The sequence below is a fragment of the Trachypithecus francoisi genome, unplaced genomic scaffold (genome assembly GCF_009764315.1).
Source record: "Trachypithecus francoisi isolate TF-2019V2 unplaced genomic scaffold, Tfra_2.0 Lachesis_group3, whole genome shotgun sequence".
Classification (NCBI taxonomy): Eukaryota; Metazoa; Chordata; class Mammalia; order Primates; family Cercopithecidae; genus Trachypithecus; species Trachypithecus francoisi.
The window spans coordinates 82,667,416-82,693,525 of record NW_022681468.1 but is presented as its reverse complement, the minus strand read 5'-3'; the positions used below and the strand labels follow the sequence as shown (position 1 = coordinate 82,693,525).

Below are 26,110 nucleotides of genomic sequence, written 5' to 3'. Positions count from 1 at the left end.
TTAGGAGAGAGAGCAGAGATGGCTTAGCACTGAAGTTCTGAATCCAAGATATCAGGAACACTTAGGGGAGATTTTGAGAAACACAAACTCCTTCTCCCATCCCCTACCCCTACAGGGATACAAAATAGACTTTCCAGGGGAAGGTAGATGCTGCAGAGTTCCAAAGATGGGGTGAAGGCAAAGGGTATAGGTCTGTGATGTAATTTCCGCACCCCATGACCTGGTTTGGTACTTTCCTGTGTTACTCCTACATTAGAAAGACAGCCTCACTGCTGTCCCTTTGTTCATGGACTGTTAGGATGTTGCTGACCTGGGTGGGGCCGGCTTATCCATCTGCCAGCTTCCAGGTCAGAACCAGCCCTAGTTACTTGATAGGGCTTTCCCCAAAGCAGAACACTGCTTCCGTGGGAATAAAATTTAAAATTTAAAATTTAAAATTAAAAGTTAGCTGGACATGGTGGTACATAACTGTAGTCTCAGCTACTTGGGAGGCTGAGGTGGGCAGATTCCTTGAGCCCAAGAGTTGGAAGCTGCAGTGAGCTGTGATCATGCCGCTGCACTCCAGCCTGAGTGACAAAGCAAGAGCCTATCTCAAAATAAATAAATAAATAAAACTTTTTTTTTTTGTTTGTTTTTTTTGAGGCGGAGTCTCGCTCTTTCGCCCAGGCTAGAGTGCAGTGGCCGGATCTCAGCTCACTGCAAGCTCCGCCTCCCGGGTTTACGCCATTCTCCTGCCTCAGCCTCCCGAGTAGCTGAGACTACAGGCGCCCGCCACCTTGCCCGGCTAGTTTTTGTATTTTTAGTAGAGACGGGGTTTCACCGTGTTAGCCAGGATGGTCTCGATCTCCTGACCTTGTGATCCACCCGTCTTGGCCTCCCAAAGTGCTGGGATTACAGGCTTGAGCCACCGCGCCTGGCCAATAAATAAAACTTAAATATTAAGGTCTCTATGGCCAAGTAAGTTTGAGAGTTAGTGGGTTAAATATGGTCAACCATTTGGGTTTTTTAACCAACTCCTCAGAGTCTTTAACATACCAGCATACATTGTGAATCTCTTAAAAGAGGGAATATGCAGTGTTTCTCAAACTAATTTGGTTGGAGGGTCCTTTTTTTCTTGAGGAGCATTTCATCAGATCAGTGTTGCACAGAGCACAACCAGGAAGAAGTTTCACTATACTGGCATCTGTCTCTTTTTAAAAAAATAACAACTCAAAGTTAGATAGCCCTTACTCACTTATTCCTAAATTCCTGACTTTTGAGTTGGGTAAGAGTACACACTTTTCCTACTCTGGAGCTCCAAAGGCAGGCAGTGTTATGTTGTGGTCTTCCTAAGGCAGTCTTACAGGCAGTGCCAGCGATTCTCTGCTGTTAATAATTCCCATGGAATTGATACCCTCACATTTCCCTATATTGATCTCCCATGTCTCCCTGCAGCAGATGTTCCTAGAATACCCCTTCCCCTTGACAGAGAGGTAGACAAGGGCAAGTCAACAGGGGCACCTCTGAGCCCAGAACGTTCCCTTGGTGACCTGCTCTGAGGGTCAGTGTGGCTGGATTGGCAAATAGTAGCTGTTGACTCCCTGGTTTGGAGTTGGTTTTCTATTGGAGAAGCAACTGTTGGAGTCAGCCGCCTGAGGAATATTCTTCTAGGCTGGGGTGGGGAAATGAGCTTGAAGACAAGGAACTGGCTAAGTCTTAATTTGGGTAAGAAGGTTCAGTGGTGCTCACTTGGATCTCAGTTTTACACCTCATTTTCCATGCTTATTCTCTTCCTCCCCCTACCCCAACCTGTCCATCACCAGTCAACTCTCTTCCTCCTTCATCCTTCTTTTGGGTTCTCTTTCCCTCTCCGCTGTTCTTCTAAGAAGACCGGCTCTCCTTCCTCCTCCCCCATCCCAATCTCTACTTCTCTTCACATCCCCTCTGCACCCCCAGCCTGGCAGCCTGCCCTGTAGGAATGTTAATTAGCATCCACGATTTAATTAATTCAGTAGCTAATTAATGATTGGGGACTGGGGGCTGGGGAGCTGGGGTGCAGGGGGTTGGGAGCTGGAGGTGACAGGGAGAAATGGCAGAGGCTGCAGAAGGCATCGCAGATGGCTGTGCGGTGGCTGGCACAGTGCCCACCGCCATGGATGCAAACACACTTGCGCGCACGCACACGTATATACACACACACACAAAAAGGAAAGGGTGATCGAGGAATCAAAAGCAAGCAGGGAAGGGCACAGGGGCCCTGGGAACTGGGGCTGTGGGGCTGGGGGTGGGGAAGGCTCTAGATCTATTTGAATCTGCTCCGGAAGTAGAAGAAGAGAAAAAAAAGAAACAACCACAGGCGCAGAGAGAAGAGAGCTCTCCCGATACCCACCTCACCCCACCCCCACCCCACCCCAGCCACCCCTCCTCCCTGGCATGGGATTCATGGGCACCAGCTGAGGATGGGGTCCCCTCCCTCTGCCTGCCATAAATATTGGTACCGAGGACCCAGACTCAGAAGGATAGGACATTCCCAAAGAAAAGAGTTTTTATTTTAAGTTGCTCTAAAATATGTATGTGTGTGTGTGTGTATATGCATATATGCATGTATGTATATATGTATGTATATATGTATATATGAATATATATATATATATTTTTAAAATTGCACCCGTTCTGGTGTGAGGGCGAAGGCGAGTGAAAGAAGGTGACTGAGCCAGGAGGAGAGCACAGATGGCTTGGTGGTGGTATGGTGTGGTGAGTTGTGGGGAGGAAAAGAGGGGGGTCTGGGAGAGGTTGGGGGTGGGCGGAATGAGGACCCTGTTTTCCTCTTTTCGTTTTGCTGTGGGTGAAGGAGAGAGAGAGAAAGAGGGAAAGTGGGTGGGGAGAGAAGCGAGACAGATGGCAGAGTGGAGAGGCGGCAGCCAGTGCCGGCACTGCCCAGCCTGGGCGGACCCAGCTCCCTCCGCCTGCCAGCTCTCCAAATGCCACCCTTCCCCCATCCTCCCCTCTCCCCATCCCCCCAGCTTGGCACTGATCTCGGGGAGAGAGAGGGAGGGAGGCTGGGCAAAGAGCATCTGTTCCCTCCATTCTCCCAGCTCCATCGGCTGCCAACCTAGGGCCATCGTCTGCCTCCATCACCCCTCCGCCCGCCCGCCTACCCACCCAATCCCAAATGGGTGCTGGATCAGGTGCTGAATCCGGCTGCCTCCTCGGGTACCAGTCACTGTGCATTGCTGTGTGTCTGCCACCGCTGCCTGGCACTCATGGGGCCGTGTGTGTGTGTATGTGTATGTGCGCACTTGTACGTGTACGCATAAGCGTGTGCTGTATGTGAGCCTCCTGGGCATGGGTGGGGGTTGGCATTGCGGTTGCCAATCTAGTGTCCAACCAGAAGGACAGAGGGATGGAGTGGAAGAAGGAGGGGAGAGGCTTGGGGTCTGGGAGGGGAGAAGAGGGGGCACGAGTTGCTTCATGCTGCCTGCTTACAGGCATTGGCATTGCAGCTGCCACCCTTGTGCCCATGGAGATGGGAGGAGGCAAGTGGAGGGCGCAGCAGCAGGAGTCCTGTGCTTTGGGAGGAAGGCTTTGTACATGGGAGCTGTTGGCATCACATCTGTCAGGCCAGTGTCCAGAACTGGGGCAATGGAGACTGGGGGATCCAGGAAGCAGGGAGAAGGGGCAGGAATGTGTTTCTGACGTTGCTGTCCCTCTAGAAGCTCAGCTCTGAAAAATGGTTGGAGTATGAGGTGATTAGTGCTCTTCCAGCTTGAGAAAGTAAAGTGGTGGAGAGAGTAGCCAGGGAAGTGCCAAGAAACAGTCTACGAGCCAGGGAGGAGAGAGTGTGCCACCATACCCAGGGAGAACTTGTTGGGGCTGGCAATCTGGCTCTTTGTCAGAGTATTGAAGGAGACAGCAAGGGGACCAGATGTGAGGTGGGTGGGTACTGGCACTGCCCATGGCACCTGGCACAGGCTCTGGCATTGTGTGGAACAGGGGAGGGCGACAGTGCCTCTTGCCAATCTGGTTGAGAGGGCAATGGTGCCAGAAGTGAGAAGGAAGGAGGTGAAACATTTCAGGAGGTGGGGTGTTTGGGAGACCAGACTTTTTTCCTGCCAGGTCCTCCTTCCCCTTCCCTCTTAGGCATGGGGAGTGGAGCAACAGACGGAGAGTGGCATGAGGATACAAAGGAGGAAGCACACCATTGCCAAGACCCCAAGGAAGAAGGATGGAAAGCGCTGGCAGTCCTGCCTGGCCCCCAGCCAGTTCCCTGCTGAAGATGGTCAAATCCCCTTGCCTGGTCTGTATATGCCACTTTTGCTGGGGTGGAAGGAGGGAAGGGCTGACTTGCTGAGCTGGGCTCTAGAATGGGAAGAGTACCTTTCTGCAGATGCCATTTGGACTCTCCACTTGAACAAGTGAGGTGTCTAATTTTCCTCTTCGGTACCTTCCTCTCCTCCCCCTCCCTTCGCCTCATCCCCATTTCATCTTTCATCACCACCTGGGTCCTACTGCTTGGCACCCAACCAACTGGATGCTGCCACGTTTGGCAGTGCTGCACTGGCACATGAACAGTGTCTCAGATCCTGGCACTGCGGCAAACCCAAAGCCACCAAACATGCTCATGATGGCACTTGGTGGCAGTCAGGGAGAGGGGGCTCTGCACATAGCGGTGCCAGGCATGGCATGGGGTGGAGCTCTGTGCAGGGAACTGGCATGAGAGGATGCCCTTAACAACTGGGCTGAGTCAGCACTCCCTCGTCAATCCCAGCTCTGCCTTCCTCCCAACTAGATATCCACCTCCCTCCTACCCTTACTGCCCCCAAGAAAGGGATTTAGATGGTACCATACTGAATATTGGAGCACCATGCGAAAGGAAACGAGCACAGAGGGACAGGCTATAGCACAGGCTGTAGACACACCCAAGGCTCCAGGCCAGTGGACCATACATATCCTTGGACAACAAGAACAGAAAAATAAAACCCTAGGAGGGCAAAAGGAGGTGGAGAGAGGGACACCAGCTGTGTTGTTTCCAGGATGGCACAAGAAGAGATTGGAAGGGAAGTAGGAAGGAGTGACCCTCAGACTTTGCTCTTGGGTGATGGGGTGGTTTGTACCTATGCATATTTCATTCTGCCTTGTACCTTGTGATTTGCTGACCTGGTTGAGATGAACTGGTTCTTTCTCCCTTGTTAAAAGGTCCATATTCAATAATAGTCCTAGGAAGATGGAAAGGTGCTCTAGGCCTAGAGAGATAGACAGGTGTTAGGAAGACAAAGGGACTTGTCCTTCCAGAAAGACTATACAAGGCACCCAGTTAGAGTTGGATAGATTTCCATATCTTTGAAATCCACCCCAAGAAGGGAGACAGGATCAGCAATGATCCCTGGTAGAGGGGGAGGCCCCTAGGAGGAGGATCCCCAGCAACTGTGGTGATACAGATTAGCCCTCACAAAACTAGACTTTGGGCCCCCAATTGAAAGAATTTCTAGTAGCTTTGGCTTTCCTAATGACTGGGCAGATCTTCAGATCTGGAAGATTTGACTGTAGGTGATGTGGAGGGGAGGCTGGGTGGCTCTGGGAGATAGGACCCGCCCAGAGGTAGGAGTAAAGTCCATGCTGGGCTGAGCTGCTCAGGGCTGGGGAAGTTCTGATTTCAGCATCTCTGGAAGTGTATGGCCACTTCAGAAGAAGCAAGGTGTTTTCCACAGCAGAGGAGAAAGCAGGGAGACACTCAGCCAAAGTGGTGAGTGGACAATGTTTATATCTTTTCTCCTGTTCAAGAACAGCCAACGTAAGCAGACGACCATGGTCAATTTCCAGTATGTTGGCGGTGGGGGTGGGGGTGATGTCAGAGTGATGAAGTCGACAAATCTGAGGTTATGATAAGCCCTGGTGTGGTAGCCCCTAGGGTAGCAGGGTTGGTCCCTAGGTGCTGAAGAGATGGGGGCAGGTCACAGATCTGGTGCTAAGCTCTCTAGGTCAGTGGTTCTCAAACTTCAGAGGGCATAGAATCTCTTCAGGAGTTTCTGATTCAGTTGGTCTTAGGTGTGGTCCGGGAATATGCGCTTTACATAAGCACTCATGTTGCAAGTGGACACTTGAAACTTTGAGAAACACTGTTCTGAGAGATGGCAGTCACCTTTAGAGTGGTTGATCCAACCAGGGTTTCCCTTGCCTTTTGCATGTGTCTTCCCCAAACTTACTCATGTCTTTATGCTGACATGTTTGGGATATGTGTGTTGTGGGGTGTGTGTATGCATTTTGAGTGGGAGGAGTAGGAGGAAAAGGAGAGATTGTGAGGTTGAATCCAGCGAATGTAACTTGTTAGAACAATGATCCTCATTGGCAGTAGTTACCACAGAAGAATCCTTTAGGGAACACTTTCAAAATTCACTCTTCCTTCACCCCCCAGATTCTGATGACTGGCTACCCGTGGGTTTCTGAAACCTCATCATTGAGAATCACTAGCTTAGGAACATTGCCAAGAGATTATTCTCTGTGATCAAGTCAAAATTGTGTAGATTTTGTGGCTAGATACAAGATGGGTCCTGGAGACAGGCCTGGGTCCTGGGTAATGGAAGTAGGGATCCGCAGAGTACAACTCAGCCTACTGCTGATACTTAGCAAATGGCAGAGGATGCTGTTGTTTGAGCACTTGGTGGAGACATCTGGAAATGAGCACCACATGGGTCATTCTTCATGTCCAATTGAGAAGACTTAGTGCAGGGTTTGGTATCAGGGAGGACTTGTAGATATGGGGCAGTACTGAGCCCCTGCTGATTACTGGTTGTAGTGTCTTAGCCATTGTTTGTGTAAGAATATGTGTGCAGTTGGGTGGGATTATGAGTCAACCTCGGGTGCTGCATCACCTTTCCCCTTCTTCTTGGACAGGTTCAGCTTGCTCTGGTCTACCTATACTTAACCTGCTTCCCCATTAGCTTCTGGCCAGACTTCTTTCTATGGCTGCGGAATTGCAAGAAATACCATACTCAGACTACTGACAGAGAATAATGACGTTTACCCCTTGTCTGTGCTTTGTGTGAGGGCTGTCTGGGTCCTGTATATCAAGGAGCATCACTGGGTGGTCACGCAATTGCAATTTTATGTTCTTCCCATAACATGTAGTTTCTCTCAAGAGGAATTGCCTTCATGATTACTTCCTATCTTTCCTCAAACTTGGTGGGCCATGGTCTAGGTCTTCTGCAAATGTCCTCTCTCAAATTTGCCTTCATCTGATCTTTTTATAATGTATCTGAGCTATAATCCTGTAGACCCTGAGGCTGGGTCTATGGACTTGTAGCAAGAGCTTTCTCAGTATAAAGGCATTTCTTCACAACTCAGTCTTCTAGAAATGACGCTTTCATGGCTTATAGGTTTCTGACTGGTTGCTTCTGAGAGAAATGGTCCCCCAATACCTGGCCATTCACCGAAGTTTACCCTGTGTTTCATGGTGATATCACATAACTCATGCCTCCTACATATCTCTTCCCTGATGTCCAGAATAATTTAAGGTCCTCTCCCCATAGGGTTTTTTGTTTGTTTTTTGTGACTGTGAGGAGGGGAGTGGACCCCCCAACCATGTGCGTGCCCTCGCTGCTGCCATCCCCCGGTCCCCTCTTGACTGCCAGCAACGGCTGGGTTTGGGCCCAGTGCCCATCCATTTTCAGGGCTAGTTGATTTGGCAGGTGAGCTGTTACACACTCCTTAGCAGATCCTCTCCCCATATGTTAATACTCAACATTTGGTCACTTTTCCTCTTACTGGTTACTTTTTCCTCTCACTTTCTGTGTTTATAAGTTTTTTCTACCTACTTTTGTGTGAGGAAAATTAGCACGTGTTGGAGGGTATTTCTGCTTATGGGAGTATAGGTCATAGGTCTTGGGGTATGTCCCTTGTACTTATATATATGTCCATGGGGCCCCATCCTTGCTGGCACTGGTGTGTTTCTCTGCAGCCCCCTCTGCTGGGGTCTGCTGCTGTTTCTGAGGGTGTGTTTGTTTCACTGGTATAGTTATATACATGGAGCTCTGTATTTCAGATTTACGTATCTTTCCAGGGATGAATGACTGTCTTAAAACAGATCATGGTGGTGGAGATTTGGAGAATCAGTGATCTGGTCTATAAGCCCTGAAAGTGGTTAAGAAACAAGTACAAAGAATGAAGCAGATGGGTGCTATTATGCCTGGAATAAAAGGCTTGCTTGGTTCTTAAGCATGCTTCTGTAAGTACTCCAGGGCTAGAGGGGTGGGGTAGAAACAGATTTCTTTATGTGGTTCTGTTGCAAACTCTGTCCTGTTTGGCCATTAAGGCTTCAGATTTTCTCATATTCTTCTAGCAATGTTTTTGTTCCTAGTTGAGGATTGGACACCTTATGCCATCCTCACACAGACTCTGGTTTAGAGCAAAAATAGCCAAGATCACTTTCACCCCCTGCCTCTCGGTCTGACCCTGGTCGTTAAGTAGGGCAGAGCTCAATTTGGGTGCCTCTTTAAGGACGAGTGTATGTTAGAAGCCCTAGGGTGGGGGTGGGGGAGGTACTGTAAAATAGGTATTATTGCGCCAAATGCTTGAGTTAAGCCTGTTACTCCACAAGAGAAGTACCATGATTTAATTCTGGTAACTTGACATTAACCTCTAGGATTCTGCAAAGGATTGTGCTGACTCAGCCTTCTGTCCACCAGAATGCCCACTGTGTATTGCTCTCTGGAGCAGGAGTGCTGCCGCTAAGGACTTCTGGTCTGAGAAAGGGGCTGGGGAGGAAAGCTTCCAGCCCCTGGGAACATGGAATGGTGCCCCCTCAGGAAGCATGTTAATTGACCTAAGTCAGCAGAGTCGGCCAGGCTCTTTTGCCCCCCAAATTCCAGGGTTCCAGGTAAGTACAGTTACTTAGCATCAGCTCATATGTACTGTTGGGACTGCACACGGTATTGCCAGGCCAGGGTATTGGGTGTAAAAGAACATATTGCGTGACAAGAGGAGGGGGGATTTCTGGTTACATCAACTCTTGGTGAAAACACTCATAGTTCAAACTAAAGCCAACCTACCCTGGCTGTAAATTCTTAAGATACAGGACACCACACCTCTAACCATTCCATGCCAGGTGTTTGTTGATGCTTTCTTTAAAATGTTTCCTTTTTCTCGTTTTTGTTCTAAATCGTTTTTGGTTTCCAACTTTTATACACAAGTCATATTCCCAGAAAGCACAAGTGGAAAATCTTCTTTCCTCAGATACATGCTGCTAAGAAAATAGTTTTATACATAGAATTTCAACAGGAGAGAGAAAAGGACAGGGAGGGAGGGGTACCAGAGAGGCAGGGAAAGAAAGGTGGCAGTGAGCACAAGACCCAGGTGGCCAGTTTCTCTCCTGTTGCCTAGATTTGTGACTGGCATTTTTGGTATCAGAAATTGGGGTGGAATTACAAAACTAACTCCACTTAATTTGCTGTTAGTTAGAAAACTAATTCCACCCCACCCCTAGTTTGTTAGAGTTGGAGTATTTTAGAAATGAATGGGAGAAGAAGTGAGACTCACGGAATATATGGGGGCTACTGACTGAGCTGAATTTTCTCTCCCCTCCCATCCTGTCCACATGTAAGACACAGATTCAGTATTAACATGTTCACAGAGTGATGTGACTGATAGAGCAGAAAACCTAAATCCCAGGGCTGGGCGAATTTGTATGAGAATATGAAATGGATAATGATAGAGCAACAGCCTGAAGGGGAGAGAGGATGGAAGGAGAACACCTTGAAAGAGAAGTGGTCTTAGGTACAAGAGTAGTAGGAAAAACTATCTGGAAGACATGGGAATTTTGCAGACTTTTCTTTGCTAAAGAAAACATGGACTTCTCTACCTGACACTAGCTGGGCTTTAGGATTGCCAAAATGATCACCTGATGGCTATAGAAACCATTTGCTTAGGGGTAGGGAACATTCTTCTAGGTTCTGTTGGTTTCCTTGGTGATAACACCCTATCAAAGATTGACCTGTGCTTCAGTCATCTCCTTGCCCACCCCATCCCCTCAATTCGTATCAGCTCTAGACCCCCATGAGTCTCATGGACGGATCCTGACTCCCTTGGGAATGCCTCCAACAGCTGCTGCTTAATGGAGGAGCTGGGCTGGGCTGGACTGGAGGGAGCAGGAGCAAGGGCAGAGGACAAGGGGGAAGAAAAGGATATTGGGGGGAAGGGAACAAGGGACCCAGCAAAGGTGGGCCTCTAGGGAGGGCAATAGGATTAGGAGTTTGTGAAAAAAGTAAATGCAAGGAAAAGGTAGGAGATGAAAGAAAGGCAGATCTCAGATTCAGAAATTAAATACCCCACTCACCCCTTTCTTCCTGGGACTGCCAAGATACTTTTGGTGACACTGATGACACTGACTTTTCTAACTCATAGCTGGAAGTGAAGGGCTATTACCTGTCCTAATAAATACCCAATTCAGGGAACTGGGACATGTCTCTCCCCAGAGTTCAGGCTCTTCTCCCTATATTGCCAGCTCCCACCTCTGAGACTGGGCATAGCCAGGGGAAGGTTGCACTGACTTCAGTCCTTTGAGGACCACCACATCCACAGCAAGGAACTAAAGCTGTTTGATCTTCCAAAGATGAGGTGGTTTAAACCCTTAAACCGGGGGGTAGGGGTGGGACAGGGAGTAGGGAGCGACACAAATAGGAAAAAAACACTTGTTTGATGGGAGAGGTTTTTTTTTCTGTATTTTCCAAGTGTATGTTTTTCTTTAGTTCATTCCTCTGGTCTCCATGTCTCTCTTTTGTGTGCGTGCGCACGCACTGTCTCTCGCTCTCATTTTTTTGGTTGTGTTTCAGTTTTTTTTTTTTTTTTAAAGAACTTTGGATTTGCCGTTGGTGGGCAGTGCCTGTCCCTGGAGGCTGGACCCTTATGTGGCAGGGCTAGGACAAGGGGCGGGCCCACGGCTGCTGAGAGGATCTCTGTGTTTAAAGCCTTTGAGAATAAGTTACTGCAGTTCCCAGGGTGCAGGGTAGGGATTGGCAGAGGGGTTTCTGGTGGCAGCATCCCCTAGAGTCCAGGCCACAGGGGCTCCCCTGTCAGGCAAGGAGAGGGTTAGGAGGGAGAGGGTAGGGAGAGTGAACCAGAAGCACTTCTCCCATGCCAGCCTCCAGTTTGGTTAGAGTTTTGTGGGCTCCCTGCCCATCCCAGGCTCCAACTTTGGGAGCCAACTGAGCATTTGGAAAGAGTTTGTGAGCAGTAGGTGCTCTAGACAAAGGCTTAGGAGGAGAAGACGGGGTGGCAAAGTTTGTTTTCCTTCCCCCTGCTTGGCCTTGGGCTTTCTTTTTCATTTCTTCTTTTTATCTTCTCTTTGAAAATTTTTTGGTGTTTTCTCAGTGGAACATCATGGGATAACGTGTGTGTGTGCATGTATGTGTATGCATGTATGGGGATGGGGAGCTGGGAATTCAGTGAGGAAAAGGAAGATACAGCCAAGGATATATTTTGTGTGTGGTAGGCAGACATGTATGAATAATCAGGGTGCCGAGATGGGTGTATGTGTCTGTGAAGATGGGCAAGGGCTACATCTGCAAGGAGCTGAGGATGAGGATCAGTGTGTGTGTCTGTGGGGATTGGGAGGAGGCAGGACTCTGCTGGAGGTGGGGTGTGTGGTGCCCACTGAGGGTGGGAACTGAATAGTCCCGTGAGGTGGGCGGGGCCAGGGGGTGCGGTGAGGGATTTGAGCTCCCACCAAGCACCCCTTGGGGTAAAAGAGGGAACCCTGAGGCCCTCCCCTCTTCCCCATCTTGGTTTATCTGTTTATAAAGCTAGAAGTGTAGAGGTAGTAGTAGTTTTTGGGTTGGAGTCCGTGTGAGGTAATCTTGCTTCCTCTTTGGCAAAAGCCACAGCAGCCGAGGCAGCAGTGGCGGCGTTGGTGATGGAGATGGGTGGGCCCCCTTGAGGTGGGGCTGCCTTGCGCCTGTGGGCCGAGGAGCGCAGGTGGGAGGCCAGGGCTTCACGCCCACTCAGCAGCACCTCACATGCCAGGCAGTGGTAGGTGCAGATGGGCACCCGCAATGGGGGTGGCATGGAGCCCCCAGAGCCCCGCCCAAAGAAGCAGAAGGATCTCTGGTGGGCAGTAGCTGGGGCCTCCCCGTCAAATGCCATCTTGCACTGGCGGCACAGGTAGCGATGGGTTACATCCACGGTGGAGATGCCAGTGCTGCCTGTCAGCAGCTCATCAACCTCACCAGCCTCCCCCTCCCCTGGAGTGGGCAGTTCAGGAGGCTTTGGAGGTGCTGTGACTGTGGGCTCAGGGGGCTGGGGTGGCGGCTGGAGGAGGGCATTGGGTAGCAGCCCAATGAGGGTCTGAGGTATCACGGGGTTCATGGGAAATAGCCCCTTCTTCATGCCGTAGAGCTGTTGGAAGTAGGCCCCCTGTAGCTGGGGACCAAAGACTGCTGGCGGTGCTGTTCCCCCAGCAGGGGGCAATGGAAAGGGCAGGAACTGACCCCCCAACAGGGCTGGGACAGTGGTCTTCAATGCTTTGAGGTTCTTGAGGGCATCATTGGAGGAGTTGGTGGGGGCTGCAACTGGCTTTCGCTCACCGGAGACCTTGTCCCCCAAGGGCTCAGTAGGAGGGCCCGGGACAGGGTCAGTGGTGCCTGCTGTGGAGGTGTTGGTTTGGTCGGGCACGGGTCTCTGAGGTAAGGGGCGGCCTGGGCCAGCAGTCTGGACCACTGTGGTGGTAGGCAGGACCGAAGTGGCGAGGCTGAGGAGGCCTGAGGAGGCTGCTGGGCCTAGGAAGATGAAAGGAAGGATGAAGGATTAGCCATCTCCTGTCCCATCATTCTTTCTGCCATAGGCCACCTCCAGCCACACACGCCCATTCCCAGCACCGGATTTCCATGCCCCTTCCCTCCCTTCTTTCCCCCAAGAGCCTGACGCAAAGGAGGGCCACAGGAGATTGGACATGGGAAGAATCAGGAAGGAAAAGGAAGGGTATGTCATTCGAGTGGGATGTTCTCTGAAGTCCAGCTCCTCCCAGCCTCCCTACTCACCTGAATTGAAAGGAGCTAAGTTGCCCAGCGGGGGCTGAGCCAGAGCTGGGCCAGACAAGAGGACCGGGGCCAGGCGAGGCAAGGTTGGGGCAGCCCCGACGGGCATGGAGGCAGGTGTGGTCGCAGGTGGGGCCTTGGGAGCTGGGGGAGCCTCAGGTGCCGGGGCCAAGTCGTAGCACTTGCTTTCACTCTTCAGCTGGGCTCGGACCGCCTCCTTGAGCTTGGCCAGGTGCTGCCGGGAAAAGAGATGGCCTCGGCAAGAGACATAGAAATCATACTTGACACCACAGTAGAGGCAGTCGGTGCGCTGGGCTGCTAAGGGGCCCTCACTGCTGCCTCCAGCGCTCCCAGCAGCTGCCCCCTGTAGTTTGGCCTTCTTTTCCTTGGCACGAGCATTCTGGAACCAGACCTGGATGACTCTCTTGGGCAGCCCAATCTCCTCTCCCAGAACCTCACACTCCTGCATGGTGGGGGTGCGGTAAGCTTCATAGCAGGCTTTCATGATCTTCAGCTGCAGGCTACTCATCTGGGTCCTGTAGCGCCGCTGCCCCATTCCGTCTGGAACACCAGTCCCACCTCCAGGTCCCCCACTGGTCCCTCCAGCCCCAGGGGATTCTGGTTCAGCTAGGCTGGAAGCAGATGAATCACTCAGATCTCCTGCAGACAGACTGTAAGCCTCACTCTCTGGAGAAGCTTTCGGTGGTTCCTCTGGGCCCTCTTCCTCACTAGGTGGAGGGGGAGGTGGGAGAGGTAGAGGTGGCTCTGGTGTTGGGGTGGTGGCCTCTTTCCCAGGTGGTAGGAAAGGCAGGGGCCCAGAAGCAAGGGTGGCAGTGGGGTAGGGAAAAGCAGGTGCTTCCCTCTTTGGGGCCTCCCTTCCAGTGCCATCATCTACCTTGCCTAATAAGAGGTTGAACTTGGGCAAAGATGCAGGGGTGGCTGTGGCAGGCGGTTTCACTGCTGGACTAGGCACCCCCCCAGGGGTGCTTCGAAACTGGCCTTTCCTCTCTCGGGCCCTGGTATTCTGGAACCAGACCTGTACCACTCGCTTTTTGAGCCCCACCTCCTCGGAGATGCAGTCGAGCATCTTGCGTGTTGGGTTGGAATCCTGCATGTACCAACGGTACAGGATCTCAAGCTGCTCAGGCAAGATGGTGGTGCGCAGGCGCTTGTCCCTGGGGGGCTCGCCCTCCCCTCCTCCCCCTGCTTCACTGCCTGTGGGGGACAAGCTGCCGTCCTCATGCTTCCGTTTGAGAGGTGGCCCTGGCATTGGTGAGGTGGCTGCCACCAGGGGGTTTCTCTCCCCAAACACCAGCAAGGGCAGATCTAGGAGTTGAGGAGGAGCACTGGGCTGCAGAGATGGCAGGAAATGTAGTCGGCGGTGACTGGTCAGGAGGTCCTGACTGGAGAAAGAAATGGCACACTGGTCACAGGTGTGGGCTGGGGAAGGTGATGGAGTAGCCTTCTCTTCAGACTCTTTGCCTCCTGCCTTTGTTGCCTCTGCTTGGCTCAGCTCCTCCCCATCTGGAGGCTCTGGTAATGGACCCTCAGGCCCTGCCGGGGGTTCAAGGCCCTGTTCCTCCTCTACTTCCTCTTCCACCTCTTCCTCCTCTTCCCCTCTCTCTGCTTCTTCCTCCTCGTCTTCAGGGGTCTGGTCATCATAGCACTTCTTGAGGTGGCGCACCAACTCAAAAACACAGGAGAAAGTGGCGTGGCAACGCCTGCAGCCGGAGGCTTCCCCAGTGCCTCCTCCGGTTGGCATGGACCCACCCTCAGAGGCATTTTTGCGTGCTTTCTGGCGGGCATTCTGGAACCACACCACCACCACACGGCTAGCGAGACCCAACAGACTTGCGAGTCGCTCCACCTCTCCGTCTTTGGGGTAGGCACTAGTCTCAAAGAAAGACTGCAGGGCTTGGGTCTGGAACTCTGTGAACTTGGTTCTGGAGAACCGGCGGCCAGCAGGCACCAGGGGAGGAAGATTCCCTCTGGAGCTTTCTTCCTCCTCTATGGGACAGTGTCCCCCTGCTTGACTTCGCTCTTCAGGGGCACGGGTCCCCCCTGCCTCAGGCTCTGGGACCAGGAAGGGTGGGCCCAGATGGGGAGCAGGTGAATCCAGAGTCCCATCAGGAGGTTTGGGGGGCTCTGCAAGGGGCGGGTATAGGCTGTCATAGCTCTTTCGAAACTGAGCAGCATAACGGCTCAGGGCTTCAAAGGGCAGAAAGCGGCGGTGGACATGTTCCTCGTGTGTCTTGAGGATAAGCATATTGGAGAAGAGTTTCCCACAGGCCCCACAGGCCAGCTTGTCCCCACCCCCGAGGGCCTCAGGTGGGGGTGGGGTAGGGGGAGGGGGCGCAGCTTGCTTCCCTTCATTGTACTGGATCACCAGCTCAAAGCCAAAGTTCTCTAGAAGGGCTTTGGCTGCAGTGCGGGCAGCCTCGTTGGGCAATGGGTGGGGGGGTGAGGAAGGCCCTGCCTCATTACCCTCTTTGGCCATGGGGGGCCGCTCCCACTCCCGCTCAGCCAGCTCGGCCTTGGGAGGTGGGGGTGGAGGAGGAGGGGTGGCAGCTGGCAGGGACAGCACAGGTGCAGGCCCAGCTAGTGTCAGCTTGGGCCCCACCTTGAGATCATGGAGGTAGAAGGGCAGGAGCAGCTGCTGCTGCTGGAGCTTAAGCAGTGATTCGGGCACCAGAGGGAAGGGGGGCAGGACTGGTGGGGTGAAGAGAGGGGCTGGGAATCGATGCAGGTCCAAGGGAGGTGGGGGAGGGGACAGGAAAGGCAATCCAGATATGAAGCCACTAGGGTCAGGGCCCTTCTTCTCAGTGCCCACCTCCCCCTCTGTCTCGCCTTCCTTGGGCTCTTCTTGGCTGCGTTCTGGCCCTTCAATCTTGGAATCAGTCTTGGTTCCCCGAGAGCGAGTCTGATGCAGAACTGACCGCATATGGATCTCCAGGGTGGAGCTCTGGTTGTAGGAGACTCGGCAGACTGTGCACTTAAAGGGCTTGTCTGTGGCAGCAGTGGTGGTAGGTGGGGCGCCAGCCTCTCCCCGGGCAGGGGCGGAGGGGTCAATGGCAGCCTTCTTCATCTTATGCAGGTGGGAGACAGAATTATAATGAACCAATAGAATATTCTTCTGGGTGAAGGACTCCTTACACACAGTGCACTTATAGGGCCTGGCAGGGTCCAGAAACTTGTCCAGGGCAAAGTTGGTGGTTTTCCGATAGGTCAGAGGATGGCGAGAGTCAGCTGGAGCTGGCTCTGCAGAGCGGAGCTCCCCAGTGGTCCCCTCTTCCTCCTCAGCCATGGTAGGCGGAGGAGCTGTGTCTTCAGCTTGCACATCAGGCTGAGAGACTGGAGATGGGGCTGGAGAAGGGGGTTGACCAGGACTTCCCGAGGGTTTGTCTGGGGCCTCAACTGAGGCCAGCAGAGGCTCAGGAAGGGGATCTGGACTGGCTTCTGGGGTCAGGTTAGGGCCTTCTAGGGGAGAGAGAAGAAGGTACAATAAGCAGGGAACTTTGTTTAAGCCAGACCCCACCCACTCAATACTAGGGCAGTTGACCTTGGCCTCAGTCATCTTCAGATGGCCCATGGAGTCCCCTTTCCTGGTACCTTGGGAGGTTTGCTGTTCCATTCCCTACCTGCTGTCTGGTCTCTGCTGGGTGTAGGCTCTGGCCCATGAGTTGGGGGTTCTTGGCCATCGTCCAGAGGGCTTAATGTGGGTCCAGACAGCACTTTGGTTGTAAATGTCATTTCTACAGTTGTAGCCTGCAATGGGAAAAAGCCTAGTGGCTTCACCACTACCCATCACTGCCCCTACGCCACTCCTGACCCATCTGCCCTACACCTGTACCTGTGCCGAGATCCCTTTCCACAGATCCAGCCTCCTGTCTGGACAAACCTCCCACCTAATTGCTGCTTTTGCTACAGATGAGAGAGCCTGGGCTGCTGCCTCTCTTATCTGGCTTCTTTTCCCAAGCCGGCAGTCATCGTTCTGGCAGGCCGGTACCTGCTGTTCAGCAACTCTTCTCAGGACTTCATGGAAGTGAAACAGAAGCCTAGTTTTCTCATCTCTGAGTAGAGGCAGCTAGACAAGCTTAGTTCTGAGTCTCCCTCTCTAAAATCCAACTTCAAATCCATGAAATGCTACTTTTGTCGCCAACACATGCACTTGCCTGAATACTCCTGCCTCTTCCTCCCCTCCTGGACGGCCCTAACAAGACCTCGTCAGACCATCCTCAGCCAGCCAACACATGCACTTGCCTGAATGTTCCGTGCCCCCAGCACACATGCTTGCCTGAATACCCCTGCCTCTTCCTCCCCTTCTGCACAGCCATAATAAGGCCTCGTTGGACCACCCTCACCCAGCCTGTACTCACTACAAGCAGCAGCTTCTCAACGCACTCGGGCACCACGTTGTGAAGGTGGCTAAGGTGGAAGTGCAGGGCAGGCCGGCCCACCAGCTGTTCCTGGCACAGTGGGCATCTGTACTTGGGCTGCACCGCGTGCTGGGAGAGTGTATGAGCCCTCACCTGGCTGGACTCTGGGCTCAGGAAGCTGCAGTATGGACAGCAGTATACCTGGAGGGTACATATGGGCAGTGGAGGCAGTGTCAGGGAAGGATGGGATCCATCATCACATAGTCCTTTGGATGCAGCACTGGCCCCCACTCCTTTTTTTTTTTTTTTTTCCGAGATGGAGTCTGGCTCTGTCACCCAGGCCAGAGTGCAGTGGCATGATCTCGGCTCACTGCAATATCCGCCTTCCAGGTTCAAGCAATTCTCCTGCCCTCAGCCTCCCAAGCAGCTGGGATTACAGGCGTGTGCCACCATGCCCAGCTAATTTTTGTATTTTTTTAGTAGAGACAGGGTTTTGCCACATTGGCCAGGCTGGTCTTGAACGCCTGACCCCAGGTGATCTACTCGTCTTGGCTTCCCAAAGTGCTGGGATTATAGACGTGAGCCACCACGCTTGGCCTCTCACTCCTAATTTAAGAGGAACTAGCCAGATAGGAAAGCATTACAGCAGACCCAGCCTCCAGCCACTGTCCTGAGAGCTGGCTTCTCCCCACTTCCCCCTGGACTGGGACAAAGGCCTAGCTTAGGCCGCTACCTTGTACTTCTTCTTTGGCCCTCTTCCACCATCCTGACTTCTCTGCCTTTCCTTGGTGTGTCTTTCCCAGTCTTTGCTGCCTGCCTCAACTCCCCAGCTAACAGATGGCTCTGTACCTACTGCCCCCACCTTGGGTTTAGTTTTCTTTTCTTACCTATCCTATCCTGCCTGTGTCTTCTCTGTGAAATGGTTCCATTTCCTCTGGGCATTTTCTGGACCCAGAGGCTCCCTTGTCCCTGCCCACTCTGCCTCTGTGAACTGTCACCTGAAGAGGGGCCCTACCTGTCTGCTCAGAAGCCAGCTCATTCTCCCTCAGGCTCAGCAGCTCCCACCTTATTTTCCATCTTTCTCTTTCCTTCTTCTTTTTCCTAATGTGAATAAACACCACAGCTTCCCCAGTGGCCGAGGAAAATTCTGGCCTGGCCCTCTCAGCACATTCTTAGCCACACTTCCAGAGGGGTGAGGCTGCCAGAGGCCCCACCATCACCTGACTGCCAGACCTGCCCAGCCTGCATCCCGGCTGGCACCAGTGGCACAGGCCTGTGTGTCAGGGAGTGGATGACCATAAAGGAAGGGGATCCGGATGCTCATCCTAATGCGCCTAGCCCCTGGAGCAGACATCTAGAAGAGGTCTGTTGACGGGAGCCAGAGTTAGGAAGAAAAGATGCTGAGGACATAAGGCATTACTTCAGCTTGCAGTAATGCAGTAACACTGCGCATTGCAATAACAATAAATGTTACATATTGCAGTCCAGTTTGGAGAGCTGTGAGGCACAGGATGGCATCTCAAACCTGAGGCTGGAAATCCCCTCAGAACCAACTTTCAGGCCACAGAGCTGCCATTCCTGGGTACTGCCTAGGTCTGAGTCCTGGGGATTTACAGATTTGCGGCACATGCTGTCAGCATGAATCATTTGGTTGGTGCCTCTACCCTTAGTAAGGGGGTACCAGGACAGTTCCGTCTAGGCTCAGGGCGCTTTGTAGAGTAGGAACACTGGTGTCTTGTTGTCTTTTGCTCCAGAGGGATAAAGAGCTGGGCAGTAGCTGGTTGTTTGCTTTTGCCTTTCTCTTTTCATTTCTTTACTGCTTTCCTCCCCTCCTTCCAGCATGTACCCCTACTCTTTCCTACTCTCAGCACAATTCCTTTATTCATCTTTCCCTCAAGTTCCTGCTGTCTCCCTCCTATCATCTCCCTCTGTGCTTGACCCTGCTGGGCCAGCTCTGCCCCTCAAAGTGCTGAACATGTGGAACTGGACCTGGGTGGAATTTCTTAACTGTGCTATTCTGAGTGAAATAAGTCAAAGCATGACAAAATTAGGTCTGCCTTTAGAATATGAGCAGATCTCAGTAAAGCCAGGTCCCCACTTCAGCTCTTCCCAGTTACCCCAATTCTGACCGTGGTCTGGTTGGCACTGTCTCTGGAAGGGCCAGTCTTGTTTTCTGTCTCTTCTGAAGCTGAGGATGAAAGAAGAGGAGATTAAGGAACCCTGGCAGCCCTCAAGATGATTTGTAGCAGAGGGCTTCCAGAGTAGGGAGCTGGGCACTAGGGAAAGGGCAGGAAAGTCAGTAGATAGGTGAGGCTTGGCAAGGGCTGACTCTGGGTCAATAGGATGGTCAGGTGTGAGTTCTCAAAAAGGGCAGAAGTGCCTAGCCTCTTGTGACTCAGCCTCCCTTCCCCCTGATAAGCCCTTTCTTTAATCAGTTTTGCTCCTTGAGCACAGACATTGCTGGGCTCCTGGATTACTGCAAGGTCCCATGAGCATCTCAGAATGTAGGAGGTACTGGGGGGAAGGGAGGGAAAACAGACCAGAAGAACAACTCACCCAATTGTTCTGTCTTTTTCTGGGCATCTTTCTCAGGGGTGGGTGGCTCTGGCTCAGCTAAGGGGGTGACAGGAGCCTTCCCTGTGTAGGATGGGGGAGAGTCAGCTTAAAGAGGTGTGGCATCAGGGAATGGAGGACATAGGGCAGAGGAAGCAGGACAAGCAGCCAGTCAGTGAAGGAGAAAATGGATGGATCAATCAGCAGGCAGGAGAGTATGAAAAGCCAACAAGAAACATCCACACAGAAGACAGAGGGAAAATTACAGTATTAGAACTGGTAGGGCCTAAGAGATCATTTTATGAGAGTCCAACTCCTGTCCTTTTATAGAAGTCCAGCAGTAGACAGCAGAAACAAGACCAAACTCAGCTCCCTGTCTTAACTGACCCAGGAAGTGGGAAGCCCCAGAAATGTAGTGGGAGGGGCACTGAAGAAGGAAGCCTTAGTTGAATGGAAGCAGCTGCTGCGGTGAGCAGGAAGTGGCAGGTCTAGCTGGAAGAGGAGATTACCACTCAAGTAAGAATTGACAGATGTGTAGGAATTTATTTTCGGTGGCAGCCTAATTAAAGTGTTAAAGTTCCTTAACTCCATTCAGCCCTGCGCCAGGATCGTTAGCTATTGATCTGGGCCCCTCCGGCACTTAACTCCAGCCAGCATATTGGCAATTCAATTAGCACCAGTCAATGCTGCGTGTTCCTGGCTCCTGCTGCCCATGCCCTCGCCCTTGCCCACCACTGGCTCTACAAAGCCCGATGCCCATGCCCACCTCTGGCAGCCCCTTCCAGGCTCTTCTCCTGCACCCTGTGGATCAGTGGTGCCTGGCTGGCTGTTCCCGGCCTCTGCTGGTACAACCTCAACTGCCTAAGGGTGACTCTAAGCCCAGCCCTAGGGCTGAAGACCTCCTACGAGACAGGAAGAGGCTGGGAAGCTTGTCAGGGGCCTGTTCTCATCCCTGCTGCCTTTGGATCATGCCCACAGCTCCTATCTCCTTCCAAGAAGTGCTGGCCCAGCACAAAACAGGTTTTCTCTCCTTCCTGCCCAGCTCCCGCCTGCCACCCTCCAGCATTACTAGGACACTAGTCACTACTCAGAATCACTAGGTGGTTCCTCTTCACCCCCTCCCAGCAAAGCCACTGCCCTTCTTTGCCCTTCCACTCAAGGGAGCTTCCACGGTGCCTGACATGCTCATTCTGTCTTATCTCTTCACAGCTTCTTCCCATTTGCTATAGGTGGCCCACAGGCCCACTTCTCAAACTTCCTTGTATCCCTAATTCCGCAGCCCCCGTGCTCCCCACATCCTGCTGCCCTCCCTGCCCAGCTCTTATTCTCCAGTCCCCTCTTCCTCACCGGGAGTCCGGAGTTGCCCATGGCTGAAGCTTAGGATGCTCTGAAGAGCTGTGAGTCCTTCCTCAGCAGCTGGGCCATTCTGTAGCAGCTGCAGACGCCTCTGGGCCTGGGCATCACGGTGGGCAGGTGCGCGCAGGTGTTGCAGCACAGCCAAGCGGGAGGGTGTCTCCCACGCACACAACAGGCAGTGGTATAGCCCCAGCTCTGCCCCTGCCTCTGCTCCCTCCATTTCCAGCAGAAACTAGAATCATGGGAAGAGGCTGGCTCAGACCCAGAAGGGACATGCCAGATCTCAGGGGACTTTCTTTTTTTTTCCCCCGAGAGTCTTGCCCTGTTGCCCAGGCTGGAATGCAATGGCACAATCTCTGCTCACTGCAACCTCTGCCTCCCGGGTTATTCTCATGCCTCAGCCTCCCAAGTAGCTGGGATTATAGGCATGCGCACCACACCTGGCTAATTTTTGTATTTTTGGTAGAGATGGGGTTTCACCATGTTGGCCAGGCTGATCTCGAACTCCTTACTTCAAGTGATTCTCCTGCCTCAGCCTCCCAAAGTGCCGGGACTACAGGCGTGAGCCACCACACGTAGCCTCAGGGGACTTCTTGCCTCCCCTAAGGGAGACTGACTAGCAGCAGCCCCCTCCCCACCCCTCACTTCCTCCTCCTGAAACCCCCCCTTTCCCTCCTATGACCACCTACTTATTATTGCTTGCTCTCCCCAACCCTTTCTCTTTCTCCTACCACTCCTGGACTCCCTCCCAGCATGCGAATGGAGTCTGGTTCCACCCTCTTGAACCTCTGGTGACATGACAAACTGAGCTGACACCACCCCTCCCTCCAGGGCCAAACACTAGAAGAGCTGAATAAAGTCTGTTTCACTTGTCAGAGTCTACTCTCCTTTGGTCTTTTTCTCCTTATCTGTCACTTTGTTACCCTGGTACATACTTTGTTACCTGGTGCATACTTTCCTTTTTCTCCATTTGTCACCCAGGGTTTTCCCATCACTTTCTTATTCTGCATCTCCTCCCTCTGTCCCCATTCCCTTCTCCTCTTCTGATGGCCCGTTCTGACCCAGTCTCACCTTATATATTTGGCTGTTTTCTTCGTGGGCTGCACCCCTGGCATGCAGCTGCATCTTCTCCTTGCTGTTGGACTCAAAGTCACAGATGTTGCAGCGCAGGTGCAGCAGGGAGACAGACCCATAAGGAGCCCCATCTCCCAGGGACACTGGGGAAGGGGTGCCCATGGCCCCACCCCCCTCCCGCAGGTGGGCTGCCAGCTGGTACTTCTGAGCATGTTTGTCAGTCTTGAGGTGGAGTTGGAAGTTGGCCTTGAGCTGGGTGCCATAGCAGCAAAGCTTGCAGCGGTGGGTGTCACCAGCCACCTCCTTCCATTCAGCTTCCGGGAGGCTCCGGCCTATGCTGCAGTGGTAGAGCAGCAGCTCCAGGTTGTCTGTGCTGAAGACCTGGCACACTAGGCAGCGAAACACCTTCAGGGACGGGCTATCATCTGGGGGTGGTGAGGTGGGCAGGCTGTCGGATGAGGAACCCAGAAGCTGACTTGGAGGCAGGTGGGCGTCAGGGGATAGGCTTCCAGGGGCTAGAGGACAGAGACAGATTAGTGGCCCAAGAAAGACATGGGGCAGGGTCGGTTCACTATGTGGGGAGGTGGGTTAATGAGTAGGATAGTGCTCAGAGGGACTTATGGTTACCTAAGTTGGGAGTTGGTCCTTGGGAGAAAGCAAGGAATAGAGTTTGGCCCTGGGGAGGAGAGAAGAGGGAAGAAGCACAGAAGCTTACCGGGTGTGGGGAACTTGCGGGCAGGTGCTCCAAGGTGGTGGAAACCATTGAGAAGCAGCTGGGCTTCCAGGGGCTTGTCTGGCCTCAGCCCCGGGCCAGGCAAGGGAGTCTGAGGCTGCCCTAGGGCCTGGGGCCCAAAGTACTGGAAGAGTTCAGGGTGGGTAGTGGGGGTAGCGCCTGGTGGGGGAGGAGGGCCTGGCCCCATCAATCCAGGTGGCAGGCCCAGCGGCAGCCCCTGGTGCAGCATTAGGACATTCTGCATGTGCTTCTCAGAGGTCATATGGATGCGCAGGTTGCGGGAGATGTTCGTCTCGTAGCTACACACCTTGCACTGCCAGGATGATTTGGTCTTAGGCTCTTTGTCTCCCGCGGAGGGTGTGAGTGATGCCTCTGGTGGACTTCCCTGCCCACCAGGGCCCGCCTGGAAGCCCTGCAGGTTGGCCAGGTGCTTGTCAGACTGCATATGGATGCTGAGGTTGCCTTTGGTGGTGGTAGAGTAGTTGCAGACGTCGCAGCGGTAGGGTTTGTAGCCACAGTTGTAGCTCTCTCCACGAGCGAGGCGGGGGTGGGCGCCCCCAGCACTGCAGTAGCTGCAGTGACTGTTGCTCTCAGGGTGCTTCTCTCGCATGTGCACGTCCAGGGTCTGCTGGTACTTGTAGTGCCAGTTGCACTTGGGACACTTGAGTGTCTTGCAGGAGTTGCGTGAGTGGAGCAGGGACATGTGGCTAGACAGGCTGAGGCCCTGGAAGGCTGCAGGGGCTGGGGTGTAGTCATCAGCTAGGCGATAGGGCTGGGGTGGGTCACTGGGGTCTTCGGGGGAGCCCACTGGGGCAGGGAGAGTGCCCCCCTCCTTGGAGGTGGGTGAGCTTTGGTTGAGTGGGGGGCAGAGCCCTCCATCCTCTTCTTGCCCCTCAGGGAACCAATCTGGCCCTGCCTCGCCTGCTGCTACTGGCGATTCTTTGGCTTGGGTTGGGCTGGGGTCCCAGGTGGCGGTGGATGGAGAGGGTGGGCTCAGGGCCATGACTTCTTCATCCAGGAGGACAAGGGCCTGGACTTCTGCCTCAGGGGGGCCATCCTCCATCTGGGCCACATTCGCCTCCGTGTTCACTGTGCTGCTATTGTCAAGGGGTATGTCGGAAGAGGGGCGAGCAGGGAGTTTTGGTTCCAGAAAGCTTATGAGGGCCTTGCAGCCTTCATCCCCCTCCTGGAGCACAGCTGGGCTACCTGACAGGCCCTGATATTGGGCAGGGGTTAACTTCACCCCATGAGACTGTGTGTGACCCATAAAGGCCTGGGGCTTGCTGAAACCCAGGCGGCACAGAAGGCAGAGCCAGAAGACTGCCACGTGGTTGACCCCGCTGTTCCCCATGGGGCCATCTTTGGGATCTCCGGGTGGATTTGGAGCCAGCTGATAGCTCCAGAAAGCTCCATGCCTTTCCTCACAGGCAGCCGGAGATGGTGCTGAGGTATCATGGGACAGAATTTGGTCAGAAGAGCTAAAGCCTTGGATTGGATCAAAGCCATGTTGGATGTGAAGGGCAGTGAGGTGTGAGGGGGGTGGGTAGGCAAGGAAGGGAAGACTGGGCTCTTCCTTGATGCCCACCTCACCCCAGGGGAAGCCCTTTGGTAACAGGAGTTCACTGCCACCTGGTAGGGACAGCTTGGCCACTAGGTAGGCCTCACCTCCAGCTGTGAAGAATAAGTGGTTGCTCAGGTCCATGGGAGGGAGCCCTTCTTCTTCCTCCTCCTGCTCCTTGTCTTTTTCCACCCCTGGGTCATTTGGTGGGAAGTGACCACAGTCAGGCCCTTCCTGGGGCTCCCCAATCTCCTTTGGTGGGACGAGGCCACAGCCTGACTCCAGGAGCTGTCCCCCTGGCTCTGAGGACCTCATGTTCTCAGAGGTGGAGGGGGCAGCAGGGGGATCTTTGGTGACAGGATCAGAGGGGATGCTGGAGGAGGATGTGTCCGAAGGCGGGGATGGGCCATTGTGCCCAGGGGAGGGGGTGGTACCAGTGGTAGAGGCTGAGTTAAGGGTGGCCATGGTAGACGGAGGAGTGCTGGGGGCTCATGTCAGCGTGACAAGCAGTACCCTGTAGGGAGACAAGGAGAGAGCAGTGCTGTAAGGCTGCAGAGACCCCAGCTGGGCAGCTAGATCTCTGGATACTCCTGCCCCATCCTCTTCCCTGAACACCAGACTCAGACACCACTTTGCTAACCTGAAATTTCACTTAGTGTCTAACAGGCTTCAAAATGTAATATGTCAAATATCAGAACTCTTCATTTTATTTACTTTATTTTATTTTATTTTATTAATTAATTAATTTTTTTTTTGAGATGGAGTTTTGTTCCTGTTGCCCAGGCTGGAGTGCAATGGCGCGATCTCGGCTCACCGCAACCTCCGCCTCCTGGGTTCAAGCTATTCTACTGCCTCAGCCTCCTGAGTAGTTGGGATTATAGGCATGTGCCACCACACCCAACTAATTTTGTATTTTTAGTAGAGACAGGGTTTCTCCATGTTGGTCAGGCTGGTCTCTAACTCCTGACCTCAAGTGATCCGCCTGCTTCGGCCTCTCAAAGTGCTGGGATTATAGGTGTGAGCCACCGCACCCAGCCTAGAACTCTTTATTTATCCCCTGAACCTGCTCCTCCCTGTCTTTCCTATCTCAGAAGTTGGTACCAACATTTATCCAGTTGCTTAGGCTAAAAACCCAAAGTTTTATCTTGCCCTCACCCACTGGACATATCCAATTCAACAGCAACCTCTAAAACATGTCAGTCCCTCCATTTATCTCCTTCACTAACACCATCCTGGGGCCCGCTGAAATCCGGGCAGCACAGATGGCAGGCCATTATCATCTCTTTCCTGGACTAACACAACAGACACCACACTGGCCTCCCACTTCCACTACTGCCTGCTACAGTGTATTTTCTCTCCACCCAGCAGTCAGAATGGAGGCTTTAGTTCTTGCTCTATCTTTAGCACAGAAAACTATGCCTGCCACAGTCAGTGTCTTTTGAATGGCAGAATTCTAGGA

At 53.0% G+C, this 26,110-nt stretch overlaps 1 protein-coding gene and 1 long non-coding RNA gene across 3 annotated transcripts in view; one reads left to right on the top strand and one right to left on the bottom strand.

Annotated features, from left to right (window-relative positions):
* The window catches only part of LOC117069956, a 48,827-nt gene that overhangs the window by 22,086 nt on the left and 631 nt on the right, over positions 1 to 26,110 (top strand). The window contains exons 2-6 of one of the 2 annotated variants that reach the window (XR_004431734.1): positions 2,663 to 2,733; positions 3,075 to 3,192; positions 4,096 to 5,722; positions 8,036 to 8,200; positions 8,618 to 8,851. This is a non-coding gene — a long non-coding RNA (uncharacterized LOC117069956). Of the gene's footprint in view, positions 1 to 2,067; positions 2,734 to 3,074; positions 3,193 to 4,095; positions 5,723 to 8,035; positions 8,201 to 8,617; positions 8,852 to 26,110 lie in introns of those variants that run through there. The other variant, XR_004431735.1, reaches the window with a different exon arrangement.
* Positions 10,688 to 26,110, bottom strand: part of ZFHX2 (zinc finger homeobox 2) — a 32,584-nt gene continuing 17,161 nt past the window's right edge. Inside the window, exons 2-10 of the mRNA XM_033188535.1 lie at positions 23,076 to 25,165; positions 22,358 to 22,875; positions 21,278 to 21,518; positions 19,934 to 20,014; positions 19,507 to 19,565; positions 17,378 to 17,578; positions 16,640 to 16,766; positions 13,005 to 16,478; positions 10,688 to 12,743 (exon numbers count right to left, since the gene is read on the bottom strand). Coding sequence (XP_033044426.1) covers positions 11,764 to 12,743; positions 13,005 to 16,478; positions 16,640 to 16,766; positions 17,378 to 17,578; positions 19,507 to 19,565; positions 19,934 to 20,014; positions 21,278 to 21,518; positions 22,358 to 22,875; positions 23,076 to 25,116 — 7,722 coding nt within the window. The 5' untranslated portion in view covers positions 25,117 to 25,165 and the 3' untranslated portion in view covers positions 10,688 to 11,763. The remainder of the gene's footprint in view (positions 12,744 to 13,004; positions 16,479 to 16,639; positions 16,767 to 17,377; positions 17,579 to 19,506; positions 19,566 to 19,933; positions 20,015 to 21,277; positions 21,519 to 22,357; positions 22,876 to 23,075; positions 25,166 to 26,110) is intronic.